This window comes from Budorcas taxicolor, chromosome 16 (assembly GCF_023091745.1).
Source record: "Budorcas taxicolor isolate Tak-1 chromosome 16, Takin1.1, whole genome shotgun sequence".
NCBI classification, from domain to species: Eukaryota; Metazoa; Chordata; class Mammalia; order Artiodactyla; family Bovidae; genus Budorcas; species Budorcas taxicolor.
In genome coordinates, this window is record NC_068925.1 from 42,169,985 (window position 1) to 42,185,125 (window position 15,141).

The 15,141-nt window shown below is 40.0% G+C and overlaps 1 protein-coding gene across 1 annotated transcript in view; it reads right to left on the minus strand.

Moving 5' to 3' along the window:
• The window catches only part of VPS13D (vacuolar protein sorting 13 homolog D), a 266,036-nt gene that overhangs the window by 122,909 nt on the left and 127,986 nt on the right, over nt 1–15,141 (minus strand). The window contains exons 53-57 of the mRNA XM_052654160.1: nt 13,740–13,863; nt 12,709–12,944; nt 9,355–9,463; nt 2,091–2,254; nt 782–890 (exon numbers count right to left, since the gene is read on the minus strand). Of these exons, the coding sequence (XP_052510120.1) occupies nt 782–890; nt 2,091–2,254; nt 9,355–9,463; nt 12,709–12,944; nt 13,740–13,863 (742 nt within the window). The remainder of the gene's footprint in view (nt 1–781; nt 891–2,090; nt 2,255–9,354; nt 9,464–12,708; nt 12,945–13,739; nt 13,864–15,141) is intronic.

Sequence of the window (15,141 nt, forward strand, 5' to 3'; positions counted from 1 at the left end):
TCTAGCATTTGCCTTTTGGGTAAAACTGAGGCAGAAGCTCTATGCCCAAACCTCTCATATGTCTTCCCAGTTACCCATCTCAGAGCCATGGTACCATTCTTGGCCTGAAGCCAGAAGGAGAGAAAATCCAAATTCCTGGTAATTTTCCAAACACACATTTGCTTATAAAGTACCCAGGAGTTCTGCATGTGGTGAACTGGCTGAGTTGAAGGCAGGGGAGATTTGACCAGTACTCTTAATTTTGACATTTGCTACAATTAAATGTTTATTTGGGCACTACTAAGAATGCACAAGTAAACAGAATCTAGAGCTTGCAGAGCACTTGAAAATTATTCACCATCTCATAGAACACTTTATAAAAGGCAGTTTTAACTTCACAGGTATAAAACAAACCCATCTAACTTATGGTGAGCTTTTAGGTGACATTTTTCTCTCTCTCTTTTTTAAAACTTCATGGTAATTTATCTCATCAAAGGAAAAAAAAATCCAGATAAGCCAAGGTGGGGGGTGGGGGTTGGGGGGTGGGGGTGGGGACATCACTCAGAGGCAACCATTCCCAAAACATTTCTTGTATGTCACCTTCAAGAACATTTCCTGGATAAATACACACAGATGCACTAAGCTTCATGGTTTTCCTGACTAAAATAAAATAATACATATTTGCTCTATAACTTTTTTTCTCCCCATTCAACATCTCATGTATATCCTAAATGAGACTCTGTTTCGGAAAAAAAGGCTCAACCACTACTTGTTCCAACTGAGGATGCCGAAACCTACTGACCTGGACCACCAGCCCATGTAGCCCACAGGTCAGCTTCCCTTCTCGGAAACTCCAAGTCTGGGTTGTGCTCCGCCTACGGTCAGGCTTCCTAAGCATTAGTGGCTCGTATCTGGAAGAAAGGAAAAAGCAACGAGTCCTGTGAGTCAAACACTTCAGGTCTGAAGAGAATATCAGGATGATGGTTTTACTCTTCTAGCTTCTAATATCTTCTGCCCTGGAAATCTAACAGACAGTTTGCTTGAATCCTATGGCAATTAGGTTATCTCTCGATGAGGAAAGAAGAATAAAATAAAATGGAAAGCAGTGAGGTCAACAAATACGAATACTTAGGGATTCATAATTTAATAAATGCAATATGGGTTTTCTTGCTTTCTCACAATGACAAGTTATCATGCAGTCTCATGCAGTATGCAAAGAGTTTTAAAAATATTTTCAAAAATCTTTTCTCTTTTATTTCCAAATACTTTTATTTTATATTGAGTTTTAACTTGTAAGTCCTATAAAGTCATTTTGGAAGTAAACAAGGTATTACCTGAAAACAGACACTGACTACATGGGCAAACTGAGCTATAGGCTAATAACTTATTCAAAGTTAAAGAGCTGATTTGAATTCAAGGAGTTAAGTCATAAAAACACATGTGATTATTTTCTTAATAATTTATTTCTGCTTTCAAAAGATTAAACAAAATTCTTAGATTAAAAACCAAACTTTTCCCTTCTAGGGAGCTCTGGTCATGAAATGCCTCCCAAAGTATGGTTGAATGTATGACCATCAGGGGACCCTGTCAACTACAAATTGGTGCTTGCCAAGGGCATCTCGGGCCTCCCTGGTGGCTCAGCAGTAAAGAATCCATCTGCAATGCAAGAGATGTAAGTTCAATCCCTGGGTGAGGAATATCCCCTGGAGGAGGGCATGGCAACCCACTCCAATATTCTTGCTGGGAAAACTCCATGGACAGAGGAACCTGGCGGGCTACAGTCAATGGGATTGCAGAGTCGGACATGACTGAAGTGACTGAGCACGTTCACTTCTAGGGAGCAATGGCAGATAGACGTTTGGCTGAAAACAAATTCACTTTTCATAACATATCCCTCTTGTTTGATTTTTTTTTTTAACGTCTCCATGGGCATTTCCATAATAACTTTTAAAAACAAAAAACCCAATACTTATATTTGGAAATAAAATTCTACTGTGGAAGAAAAAGCAAATTCTTATTTCACTTCTAAACTATAGCTTTTGGGTATACATTTCCTCTGAGTCTAAATTTGAAAGCCGTGAACTTGAATCAGAAGCTGCCTAGGAAGTTACCTGTTGTCAGTGACTGCAGCGAGACCAGCTATATCCAAGATGGCAGAGCCCTCGGCAGAGCGGGCGGCCAAGGGCTCACTGGGGTTGTGAGGCACGGAAGAGCCCTCGTGGGCCAGCATGCCTGTTCCAGTCATCCTCCACAGCTGAGAGCGCTTCCCTGGTTCCTGTTGGGCAGAGACAGAAAGAGCCATCATGTGCAGACACAGCTCCATACAAGGGCTGGATGAGTTCTCAAGGAGGAACTGTACTAAAAAGGACATTTTCCACATTAGATACTAACAGATGCTTAATTCAAACTTCATTATTGTCAACCCCTAGTTACAGCTTGGATGAAATCTGCTAAACTCTTTGAAACAAAACAAACAAAAAAAAGCCCTAATAATGTAAACTTCAAAATTTTACTTTCTGAGCAAACTAGTGAGTCGAGGTTCAATCTAATTTCCCTCCAGTAGCTGTTAACTGCTCTTCCTGATAGTTACCCTCCATGTCCTTACGTGGAAGAGAGATCCAATTATATAAAGTATATACAGTATTCTCAGTACTTGGTCTTTTGTGATGCTCGTGACTGGCAGACAACAAGAATTTACCAGGGCTCTCCCTCATCCCATGTTTATCATGGACGCATACTACATTGAGGGCTTCTCTGGTAGATCAGATGGTAAAGAATCCACCTGCAATGTGTGAGACCTGGGTTCAACCCCTGGGTTAGGAAGATCCCCCGGAGGAGGGCATGGCAACCCATTTCAGTATTCTTGCCTAGAGAATCCCCATGGACAGAGGAGCCTGGTGGGTTACAGTCCATGGGGTGGCAAAGAGTCAGACAAGACTGAGCTACTAAGCGATACCTACTACACTGACGTTTTCCAATTCTCAAGTCAACTGTGTTCAGTATTAAGCTGATTATATTCAGAAATTATACTAAATTGTTGCTAACAATTCTAAATATATTTTCTCCTTAGCAATATTTTATAAACAGCACTTGGACTTCCAGGCCAATCCATGAGAAGCAATAATAATAGTAATAACATCTACTGAATATTTACTATGTGTCAGCCACTGATTGATCACTGTGATTTACACACAGTAATTCATTTAAACCTCAAAACAATCCAGTGAAGTATATACTATTATTACCCTGACTTACAAATGAAGAAGCTAAGTCTCAGTGAGATAAAGAAACTCCACCTTGGTCACATAACTAGTAGGTGGTGGATTGAAGGTCTGAATTCCCACCGGGTGAGTGGAGGGATGACACACTTCACCACTCTGCCACACTACCGTTCTAACAATCCATATAATTTCATTTCAGTAACACCAAACCATTGAGAAGACTCTTTCTATGGGAATGAATACTGCAGCTAGACCTGTCAGGATCATATTCTGGGTTCCACATATGCAACCACACGCTGCCTCACACTGGAAAAACAGCTTTTCTGTTACATTCTCCAAAGTAAAAGCTGAGAAAGTAATATGAATGCTGGAGTTGAATGCCAGGATTTGAGACCCAGCTGCTTCATTATTCGCTAAGTGACAGTGGCTCAGTTACTAAATTTCTCAGAGCTGGTCTTTCCTGATTTTTAAAACAGGGATATTAAGCTACCTCTGAGGGTTCTTGTGATAAGTGTACAAGCCTGGCACAGGGTAATGTCTCAATAAATGTTGGCAATGTTATCATGATTACATCTCTTTACACAGCATGCTATGTATAGTATCTTAAACCCGGGAGATCAATGGGAAAATGAGGCTCAGGAAGGAATGTGAGAAGGCAGATATCATCTTTACGTGGCAAGGCCAGAACTCAAATCTAGAAGATATGGCATTCTTTCTACTGTGTGCTGCCTCCTGCAACCGTGAACACAGACAGAACTCAGCTGCATGTCTCCACCCGCAGTCCCCGCATGCTTACTTCTCTGTTCACAGTAAGGAAACACATCGATCCCGAGCACCAAAACCACATGGAGCATCTCAGTTTTCCTGGAGGTGTTCCAGATTGGGAATCAAAGCCCAAATGCCCAGGTGGAATCAAGTTTTCATATATGGATTCTGCTATTGCCTGCCCATATGAACAGGCTCATCATCACTGGAAACTACCCAAACCTTCATTTAAAAATCTGAGATGCATCATTCTCCTTCCAGTTCCCTTCCCTTGACCCCTTCCCATACAATTTAGTCCTAAAACCTTATAGGTTTTTTTTTTTAATTTTATTTTTTTTAATTTTAAAATCTTTAATTCTTACATGTGTTCCCAAACAAAGGTTTTAAAGGAAAGGAGAAGGCTGGGGGACATGTGATGGTGTATTGTGGTGCATATGCACATATGTTATGTATATACCAAGATGCTTATGTGCCTGTGTGTGCATATACATATCACGTATACATACAACCCCTACGTCTGTGCCTTGAGGGCCTGGGATCAGTGACACAACAGCAACAAGGGCACCAGTGGATGTATCTTAAGTTTCTAAATTCCATTCTCTGATAAAAGGAATCAGGGTTCCTTAAAGAAGTAGCAAATTCCAGGAATGCTGCAGGGAAACTATAAAATGAGCCCAAAATAACTTGCTGTGTCACAAAGTATGAGAGTGCTCAAGGAACGAGGGGGGCACTATGTCAAAGGACACAGAAGGTTAAAGGTACTCCCACTGGCCAAACAGGAGAACTGAGGGCAAAAATAAATCCTGACACTAACAGAAAACAAACTGAATAAGACAGGAAGCCACGGAGACACACATAAAGCTGGAGACAAAACTGTGCCCTGCAAACTCCTTGCAAACCCCTTATGCTGAAGACCTAACCCTCAGCTGTAATGAAAATGGGGCCTCCGGGTAATAATCAAGTTTAGATGAGGTCACGAGGGTGGGGGTCTCCTGTCAAGATCAGTGCCCTTAGACACCAAAGGGCTTGCTTTCCCCTCTCTTCTCGCCCCTGCCCGGCACTTCTCTGCCATTTGAGGATAGAGTGAGAAGGCAGCAGTCTACAAACCAGGAAGAGAGCCCTCTACAGGAACCGAATTGCCCAGCACCCTGATCTCAGACCTCCCAGCCTCCAGAAGAACTGTGAGAAACCAATTCCCATCATTTATAGTGTCCTGTTTGGAAGATCAAGCTAATACACATGCATGCAAGCATACATACATAGGAAACCTGATGAGGAACAGTATATTTACAGAGTCTCAAAGTACCTCTCAAAGGTATTTATATTTACAAAAAAAAAAGGAAAAAGAAAAACTTCCTTCACAGTTGAGAAGCCTGGCAGACACCACCTTGCTGCTGCTGCTGCTTAGCTGCTTCAGTCATGTCCGACTCTGTGCGACCCCATAGAGGGCAGCCCACCAGGCTCCACCGTTCCTGGAATTCTCCAGGCAAGAATACTGGAGTGGGTTGCCATGTCCTTCTCCAACGCATGAAAGAGAAAAGTGAAAATGAAGTCGCTCAGTCCGACTCCTAGCGACCCCATGGACTGCAGCCTGCCAGGCTCCTCCGTCCATGGATTTTCCAGGCAAGAGTACTGGAGCGGGGTGCCATTGCCTTCTCCAAGACACCACCTTAAGCAAGTGCTAACATTAAAATCACCAGCAACAGGACTCCACTTCTACAGAATTTCTGCCAAGTTTCCTGCAAATCTGAGATACTTAAAAACAAAAAGTAAAAAAAACAAAAATCTAAGACGTCGACCTCCTACTCCTGGTTTCTAATTTAAATACACAGATCCATTTCCTAGCACCTATTCAAAGAACTGTCTAGTCTTAGATGTCAGTGTAACTCACTTATCACCTGCCCTCTCATTTACCAGTTTTCATCTTCATCAAGTAATATAACAAGCGTGAAAGTGTATAAATTACAATTTTTATTTAAAATGCTTTTGCTATTTAGTTTAAAAATTTTGGTTTTGTTTACTTAACAGTCACATAGGCCTTGGAAATCACCAGTATATTCATGATTCATGTTTTCTGATCACATCTGTGATCATATCCCACTTGAAAAATCATCTTTCTCCTGAGTTGACTTTCATTCACTCTATCATCCTCATCAATGTCAACACTTCTTTGAAGGTCATCTGAATCACCTCCAAGGACTCTTCCCCATTTTTCCCCCCAATTCCTTGATTTCTGTCAGACTTTTATTTTTTAATTACTACCTTTCAAAATTTCCTTTTTCAAAACTTTCAATAGAAGAAAACTGTTTACTTTCAATTACTACCTCTCACGGTCTCTTTTTGTTGTTGTTGTAGTTCAGTCACTAAGTCGTGTCTGACTCTTTGTGATGCCATGGACTGCAACACGCCAGGCTCCCCTGTCCTTCACTATCTCCTAGAGTTTCCTTAAATTTACGTCCATTGAGTCAGTGATGCTATCTAACCATTTCATCCTCTGTCGCCCTTTTCTCCTTTGCCTTCCATCTTTCCCAGCATCCAGGTCTTTTCAAATGAATCAGTTCTTCGCATCCAGTGGCCAAAGTATTGGAGCTTCAGCTTCAGCATCAGTCCTTCCAGTGAATATTCAGGGTTGATTTCCTTTAGGATTGACTGGTTTGATCTCCTTAAAGTTCGAGGGACACTCAAGAGTCTTCTCCAGCACCAAAATTTGAAAGCATCAATTCTTCAGCACTCAGCCTCCTTTATGGCCCGACACTCACATCCATACATGACTACTGGAAAAACCATAGTTTTGACTATACGAACCTTTGTCACCAAAGTGATGTCTGTGCTTTTAAAGGCTCTGTCTAGGCTTGTCATAGCTTTCCTTTCAAGCTTTCCTTTCGCTCAGTTGTGTCCAGCTCTTTGTGACCCCATTGGGTGTAGCCTACCAGGCTCCTCTGTCCATGGGATTTTCCAGGCTGTAGTCCTGGAGTGGATTGCCATTTCCTCCTCCAGTTCAAGGAGCAAGCATCTTTTAATTTGATGGTTGCAGTCACTGTCTACAGTGATTTTGGAGCCCACAAAAAGAAAATCTGTCACTGCTTCCACTTTTTCCCCTTCTATTTGCCATGAAGTGATGGGACTGGACACCGTATCTTAATTTTTTGAATGCTGAGTTTTAAGCCAGCTTTTCCACTCTCCTCTTTCACCCTCATCAGGAGTCTCTTTAGTTCCTCTTCACTTTCTACCATTAGAGTAGTAACATTTGCATATCTAAAGTTGTTGATATTTCTCCTGGCAATCTTGATTCCAGCTTGTGATTCATCCAGCCTGGCATTTCAGATGATGTACTCTGCATGAGTACATAGATAAACAAGAGTGACAGTACACAGCCTTGTCTTACTCCATTCCCAATTTGGAACCAGTCTGTTTTTCCATATAAGGTTCTAACTGTTGCTTCTTAACTCACATACAGGTTTCTCAAGACACAGGTAAGGTGGTCTGGTATTCCCAGTCTCTAAGAATTTTCCGCAGCTTGTTGTGATCCCTGGTGGTAGTAAAGAATCAGCCTGCAATGAGGAGACCTGAGTTCAGTCCCTGGGTTGGGAAGATCCCCTGGAGGAGGGCAAGGCAACCCATTTCAGTATTCTTGCCTGGAGAATCCCCATGGATAGAAGAACCTGGTGGGCTACAGTCCATGGGGTTGTGAAGAGTGGGACACTACTGAGCGACTAAGCACACAGCACATACAGTCAAAGGCTTTCACGTAGTCAATGAAGCAGAAGTAGATGTTTTTCTGGAATTACCTTGCTTTCTCTATGATCCAATGAATGTTGGCAATTTGATCTCTGGTTCCTCTGACTTTTCTAAACCCAGCTTGTACATCTGGAAGTTCTTGATTCACATAGTCCTGAAGCCTAGCTTGAAAGATTTTGAGTATTACCTTACTAGCATGTGAAATGAGCACAACTGTACAGTAGACTAAACATCCTCTGGCACATGCTCTGTTTACTCATCACCATTCCCAAGTCTTATTTCTAAAATGTATCTAACACAGTCTTATATAAAAGAGTGTGATAACATTTTAAGCAAATTTGAATTATGTGACATTCAAATGGTGTGATATAGAAATACATGTAGAAGTACTGGGCTTCCCTAGTGGCTTAGATAGGTAAGGAATCTGAGAAGTACTGTTAGACTGATAGATGGATGAACCTTAGAAACATCAGGATAAGTGAAAGAAGTTCCTCATTAAAGACCACTCACATGGAAGTCCAGAAGAGGGGAGTCTACAGTGACAGAAAGTGGACTAATGATTGCCTAGGGCTGGGAAATAAAGGGAATGTGCATGTGATAGCTAAAGGATATAGAGTTCTTTCCTGAGTGATGAAAATGTTCTAAAATTGAGTGTGGTTATAGTTGTACATACTGTGGATATATTAAAACACAGTGAACTATATATTTTAAGTGGGGGATTGGTATGGTGTATGAATTATGTATCACTAAAGTTGTTAAAAAATATAAAACTGAATTAAAAATTCATGCATTAAAGTTTCATTTGATGTGCAAAACGTGAAATAACTTGAATCTCTCCCCCCTCTCCCTGCCATTAAAGATGTGAGAAGAGTTGTACAACCTCAGAGCCAACTGAGTCACCAACCACCTGCACTCCCTACTGCCACAACTGACGCCACTTCAGGTGATAAAGGCGCATTCTCCGTCAGCATGAGGGCCACTTACACGCTTCCTCTGTCAGCATTATTTCTGGATCATATAACTTACATTATGCAAAATTTTCTGGAACACACTCCTCGGGTGAGTGTGTTTCAACAAATTAGTTAGTGATCTCCTTCCTCTTACAGTGATTTTCTGCACCTCTGTTCTCAAACAACGTTCATTTTGAAGCCTCAACTATTTCTTTCTAGTCCTTCTGTCAGCCACAATATTTCTGGTCAGAGTTTACTCTTTCTTTCAATATCTATATCTACTAGCATAAACATTTTCCTAAACTGGAAAAGAATGTTGCCATAAATAGGGGAAAAACTGTCATTGTGATCATTTTTCCATTGAGTTCAGGGAAAAGTAGATTAGGGGAGTGTTACAACAGAAAAAAAGTAAGGAAAACGACAAATCACAAATTTGGAAAAAAAAAAAAAATTCAAGAACTGAGTTCTCCAAGAAGGGTATCAAAGATGAGAGGGACTTAGGATTCATAGAGTAGGCATCGCAGGACAGAGGGGAGAACCCCAACTGGAGCTGTCAGGACACCCAAGTTCCACCCTGAGCCCAGGCCTCGGTCTCCACCTGCTCATCTGCAAAAGGAGGGGATGGGCCAGGCAGCCTGTCTCTTATTCTAACTTTTATTCTAAATCTTTTATTCTAAACTCAAAGTTCTAGGCTCTCTTACCTTCTTCTTTAAAATGACTCTCTGTGTCTTTGGTGAGACATCCAAAACGAGCTCTGCACAAGTAATGGCTTTGTTGGAAGTCACAGGCCGTCCTGTCCCCTCCTGTAAACTAGAATTGAAAAAACAGTAACAGTCACAATACACACACACCCTCCCCACCCCACATACATGTATTCAAGTATTCATAAGCAGATGCCTAAACCTCCACTATATAGAAAACTTTTTTTAATCATGGAAGAAAAAGTCTGACTCAAGCTGCAGAAAGATCAAGGTCGTGTTGTTCTCCTGCATAGTTCAAAGATTCATTTGTCAGAAGATATACATAAAAGTGAAATTCTGACATAAAACGATGACTATATATTTTTAGAGGGAAAAAACCAATCCAGACATTCCAAAGGTCCAAGAATTGGCTCTACTGTTTGCCAGGAAGATGATCAGCGTTACTGCATCCTCACATATAAGCAAGAAATCAGAAGTTCCTTTAGGATGAAAAGAAAACAAAGGGTTCATAATCACCTCCTCCAATTCTACCCTGTTGTGTTTCTCTGGGCTTAAGAATCCTAAGTTTTATGGAATTGCTGCAGCCTTAACTATACTTTAGTGTATTTTGATGAGATTTTATTTAGATTATTCTCCTATTTCAATTAATCTCTATCATTAAAAAGGGACTGAAAAATTCAGAGTTAAAAATTAGCTTTCATGATATCAAAAGCACAAGTAAATTAAAAAAAACTGATTTAAACAAAATTAAAAACTTTTATTCTTCCAAAAGACATTACCAGGAAAGTAAAAACACAACCCATAGAATAGAAGATAGTTGCAAATCATGTATCTGATATGGGATCTGCACCCATATTACATAAGGAGCTGTAAAATTCAACAATAAAAAGGCAAAAAAAAAAAAATCAAACGTAAAAATGGGCCATGGATTTGAACAGACATTTCCCCAAAGATATACAAATGAGGAATTCCCTGGTAGTCCAGCAGTTAGGACATAGATCTTTCACTGCCATGGCCCAAGTGGCCAGGGTTCAATCCCTAGTGGGGGAACTAAGATTTGCAAGCTATGCAGCATGGAGAAAAAAAAAAAAGATATACAACTGACCAATAAGCACATGGTAAGATCTTCAATATTAGCTAGTATAGAAATGCAAATGAAAACCACACTGAGATACCACTACTTACTTAGTAGAATTGTTACAATTAAAAAAAAGTGGAAAACAACAAGCATTGCAGAAAATGTAGAAGAAACAAAACCCTTACACATTGCTGGCAGGAATATAAAATGATTCAGCTGCTGTGGAAAACAGTACAGCAGTTCCTCAAAAAGGTAATCAAAGAATTACCATAGAACCCAGCAATTCCACCCCAAGGTATACACACAAAAGAATTAAAACAAGTACTTAAATACATGTACAGGCATGTTGATTGCAGCACTGTTCATAATAGCCAAAAAGTAGGGACAACACAAATGCCCATCAAAGGAAGAATGGACAAAGAGAATGTGGTATAGCCGTACAATGGAACATTACTCAGCCATAACAGGAATGAAAAAGTGACACATGCTACCATGTGGGTGAACCTTAAAAACATCACGCCAAGTGAAATAAGCCAGTCACAGAAGGTCAGACATTTTATGATAATCTATGTGAAATATCTGGAATGGGTAAACCCTTAGAGACAAGAATGCATATCTGTGATTTCCAGGGGCCAGAAGAAAAGGTTTGAAAGTGAAAGTGAAGTCGCTCAGTCGTGTCCGACTCTTTGCGACCCCATGGACACCAGGCTCCTCTGTCCATGGTATTTTCTAGGCAAGGGTACTGGAGTGGGTTGCCATTTCCTTCTCCAGGGAATCTTCCCAACCCAGGGATCGAATCCAGATCTCCCGCATTGTAGACAGATGCTTTACCATCTGAGCCACCAGGGAGGTCCCTGGTGAGAAAAGAAAAGGTTTACTGGGCAGTAACTACTTAGGGTTTGGAGTGATGGAACTGTCTTGGAACTAGAGGTGGTAGCTGTACATCATGAATACATTAAATGCCACCAAACTCATCACTTTAACAAATGGTTAATTTTAGTTTATGAACTTCGCCTCAATTCAAAAAAAAAATCCTAGTCTCTTTCCTCATCATTAGTTCTCATCAAAGATGCAAAGAAATAGGATCCACTACACTCCAAATTATAGTTCAACCTCTTAGCACACTAGATTCTCAAAAACTTCTCTTTTTATCTATTCATATCTGCTCAACCTGTGACACTCCTAAGTCTCCACTAGGATTCTTCAGTTAAAGAGCTTAGTAACTACTGGAACATAAGAAAGTATAGAGAAAAACATGCATAGCAACCAGATTAAGGACTGGTTTTTCAGGCACTAAAACCTTATCAAAGCAAACATGCCCATTCATATCATTATTAGTGAAATCTGGGGTCTAAGCAGATGAGAGAGATGTTGCACAGACTCAGACATTTTCTCAGGGGCCTCAGGCACATATAAAAATATTTCATAAGCAAAACTATTCAGGACATTTTGGAAATAATACGACTTTAAATGTACTGTTCACCAGGTGACTTATATTTGGAATGCTAAAGATTCGGCTATTTTCCCAGTTTCTTCATGAATCAGCTTTAAAATTGGCCCTGTGATCAGCACAGAAACAACTGTATTTATGTGCTGGTGGAATGACTACCCTTAAAAGCCTAATATTCTGAATCTCTATGTACCTATCAATGTACCAATCTAACAAGCTGACTACTCCTTGCTTTTTTTTTTTCTAAATACAACTAACTAATCAGACAAACAATGAAGATCATAAGATTATAATTCTGAGGTAACTATAATTACTGTCAAGTTAAACTCCTCTGCTTGTCTTTAGGTGACTATTAAGAAGACCCTGAAGTGTCTGCTTAATCAGTGTTCTCAATGGGAGAGGAGGGTCAGAACAGTGATTCGAGTAATTATGGATGAAGATTAGTCAGTTTCAAATAAGGAAAGAGATAAAACAAATAAAAAATAGCAGCAAGAAGTTTAAAAATGCATAAGAAATATCACCATAAAGAAAGAGAAAGTGAAGCTATTACAATAACAATGCCCCAAAAGAGTTGGTAAATACTAGAATGGATTATTGGGAAGCTCTTTAAAAAGAGGAGTCTTGCCTCTTTGGATAAATTTTACTCTAGCCAGAAGACAAGGGCTTAGACAAAAGACCTCTCAAGATAAAGTGAGACTAGGATTTGGTAAAGAATGGAAGGAATCTTCCTTCTTCCCTCAGCCTTCTGAGAACTGATTAAAATTTAAAACCAGTTAATAATTAGAGCTTTCTGCTTTACAAGAATAGTAATTTAACCCAGACTTACCCAGAGAACGTGTATGTAGCAGCAATGTAAATGAAATTTTCATAATAAAGCTGCTGGTTATCCTGGAAATCATTCATGTTGCAGCTGATCTCAGAGGAACCTGCCCCTTTAACAGTCAGAGTGATAAAAGGTGGCAGGGTGGGTTCATCCCAGGCATAATCCAAGGAAGTCATGGGCTTCACTTCAGTGCGGAGCCTGGGTTCAGCGACGCCATGCTGAGTGAAGACAACTGGGACCTACAGGAACGGCAGAGAATAAGGAGAACCTTCATTCAGAGGGGTGATGCTGGAAAAGTGATTCAGTGCCTCTTAGGTTCCAGATCTTTCCCAAATAAATGCTATACAGGGTACAAAACCACAAGTAAGGCTCAACAGCTGGCCTCTTCAAATGCCTTTCTAATCATCTTCAAAATTGCAAAAAGCCCACCAGTTAGAGGACATGGGCCACAGTCTGTTGGGTAAAAGGTTTTGAGAAGCTTTGCCATACCAAATACCTAGAGAAAGCAACTCTGTTCTTTCAATGGCATCTAGTCTCACCCCACCATGCCCAGGATACACTATGAACAAAGAAAGGAACAAAAATCTTGGAATTCAGCTATGGAAAGTTACAAATTATAAGCTATAAGGCATAATTTAAAATAGACTCTAACAACCTCCATCATGGCTGCACTTGGAAGATTCAGAAAGGAGCTCACTGTTACTAAGCAACAGTAGAACTGCCCATTCTACTGGGCATTTGTCAATCTGATTCTGATTTCTCTTTATATGGAATGTCTGCATAGGGCCCCATGCTAACCAAACCATCTGGTCAAAGTAACTTTTGGGAGCTGAGAAGTCACTTCTGGACAAGGCTGCCCAGCAATCAAAATGACCAGCAGAAACCACCTCCCAATGGTAAGGATTTCTGAGACCCCTGTGCAGCTTCTTTTAAACCCAAGTTTACAATGTTTTTTATCATTATCTTAAGTGCAGAATATACTCCACTTTCCCACATATGAAAGAGCCAAACTGGCTCTCAACTCCCCTTGATACCTTAGAAAAGTTGTCAATTCGGAAAGGAGGGGGTAACTGATCTGTATCACTGAAGGAGATCCGGTAGGTAGCTCCTCGGAGAGTAATTTCTACACGCAGGAAGAAGCATTTTCCCAGAGTATCTCTGCAGCAAAAGGAAATCATGGAGGCTGCATAAAATGTAGGGAACAAGTTCCCAACTCACTTTCTTCTCACACTTCTCACAATTACCACTGTGTGTTCTTTGACCACATTTAAAAAGTAGAAACTGACAGCACAATCACACAGTAAAAAAGAAATCATTCAAGCAACGTCGAACAGCATGCCATAACTATATGACATCTACAAATTTTACGTTCGGTTTGTTTTGGGTCATAGTGTCAGTGCAACAAGTGAGTAAATATTGGTTGAACTACATAAAATTGTTGATACTAGACTACTTTTGACCTAGAAAAGAGGAATTTCATATGGTTCAAACTAATATGTTGATGTTATTAATATGTTGATGTTATTGATGAACAGGGTTCACACTGTAGGATAAGGGAAGATGAGGAAGAATCCTGTGGAACGGAGGTACCAGATGCAATCATAATGTGTGTGCGTGCGTGTGTGTGTGTGTGTGTATGTGTGCATGTGTATTTAAATATAGACAAACCACTGTGGAGAATGGAAAGCTTTTCTTTATGGAAGAATATCAGTTAATAAACGTAGAAGACATATAAGAACCAGAAATCACCATTTTGCAATAACTAATGTAATAACTAATTACATAACTAATGTAATAAAAACTAATGTAATAACTGATTCAGGTGAGAACCAGCAAACCACTGACTGAAAGGCTTTGTGAAAAGTGAACATATAAAAAGTTCAAATTATCCCTACCATGAGCTAGTGTTGTTTACAAAGAAAAGGTAACTTTACAATAGAGAGACCTGATGGACAGCACCTAAACCAAATGATGATCGAATTTAACAACGTCAATAATGGAACCAACAGACATCACAAGCCTCTTGACATGATGCAATGGGAAACGTACACCACCACAGAAGTAATGTTCTTACCAAAAATGTCAGGCCCAAACTTAAACGTAGAAAGCCATCAGAAAGTCCAGAAAAGAAAACATTCTATATGAAACTGGCTTAGACTCCAAAAATGTCAATGTTAATAAACACAAAAAAGGAAAACTGAGACAATGACCATTCTAGATTAAAGCAGATGAGAAACACCAGCCAAATAAAATGCACGATCCTTCACTGGACCCCAGATCTGGGGAGCAGGGTTACTGTGAAAAACACTTTAAAGGACATTTTATACATTTAAAAACATAATATTAAATTTCTTCAGTGTGTAGCGATAGGTGACAAATTTTTTATGTCTGAAGTATTATGATGACTTCATTTTACTTTCAAATGGTTTAGGAAAA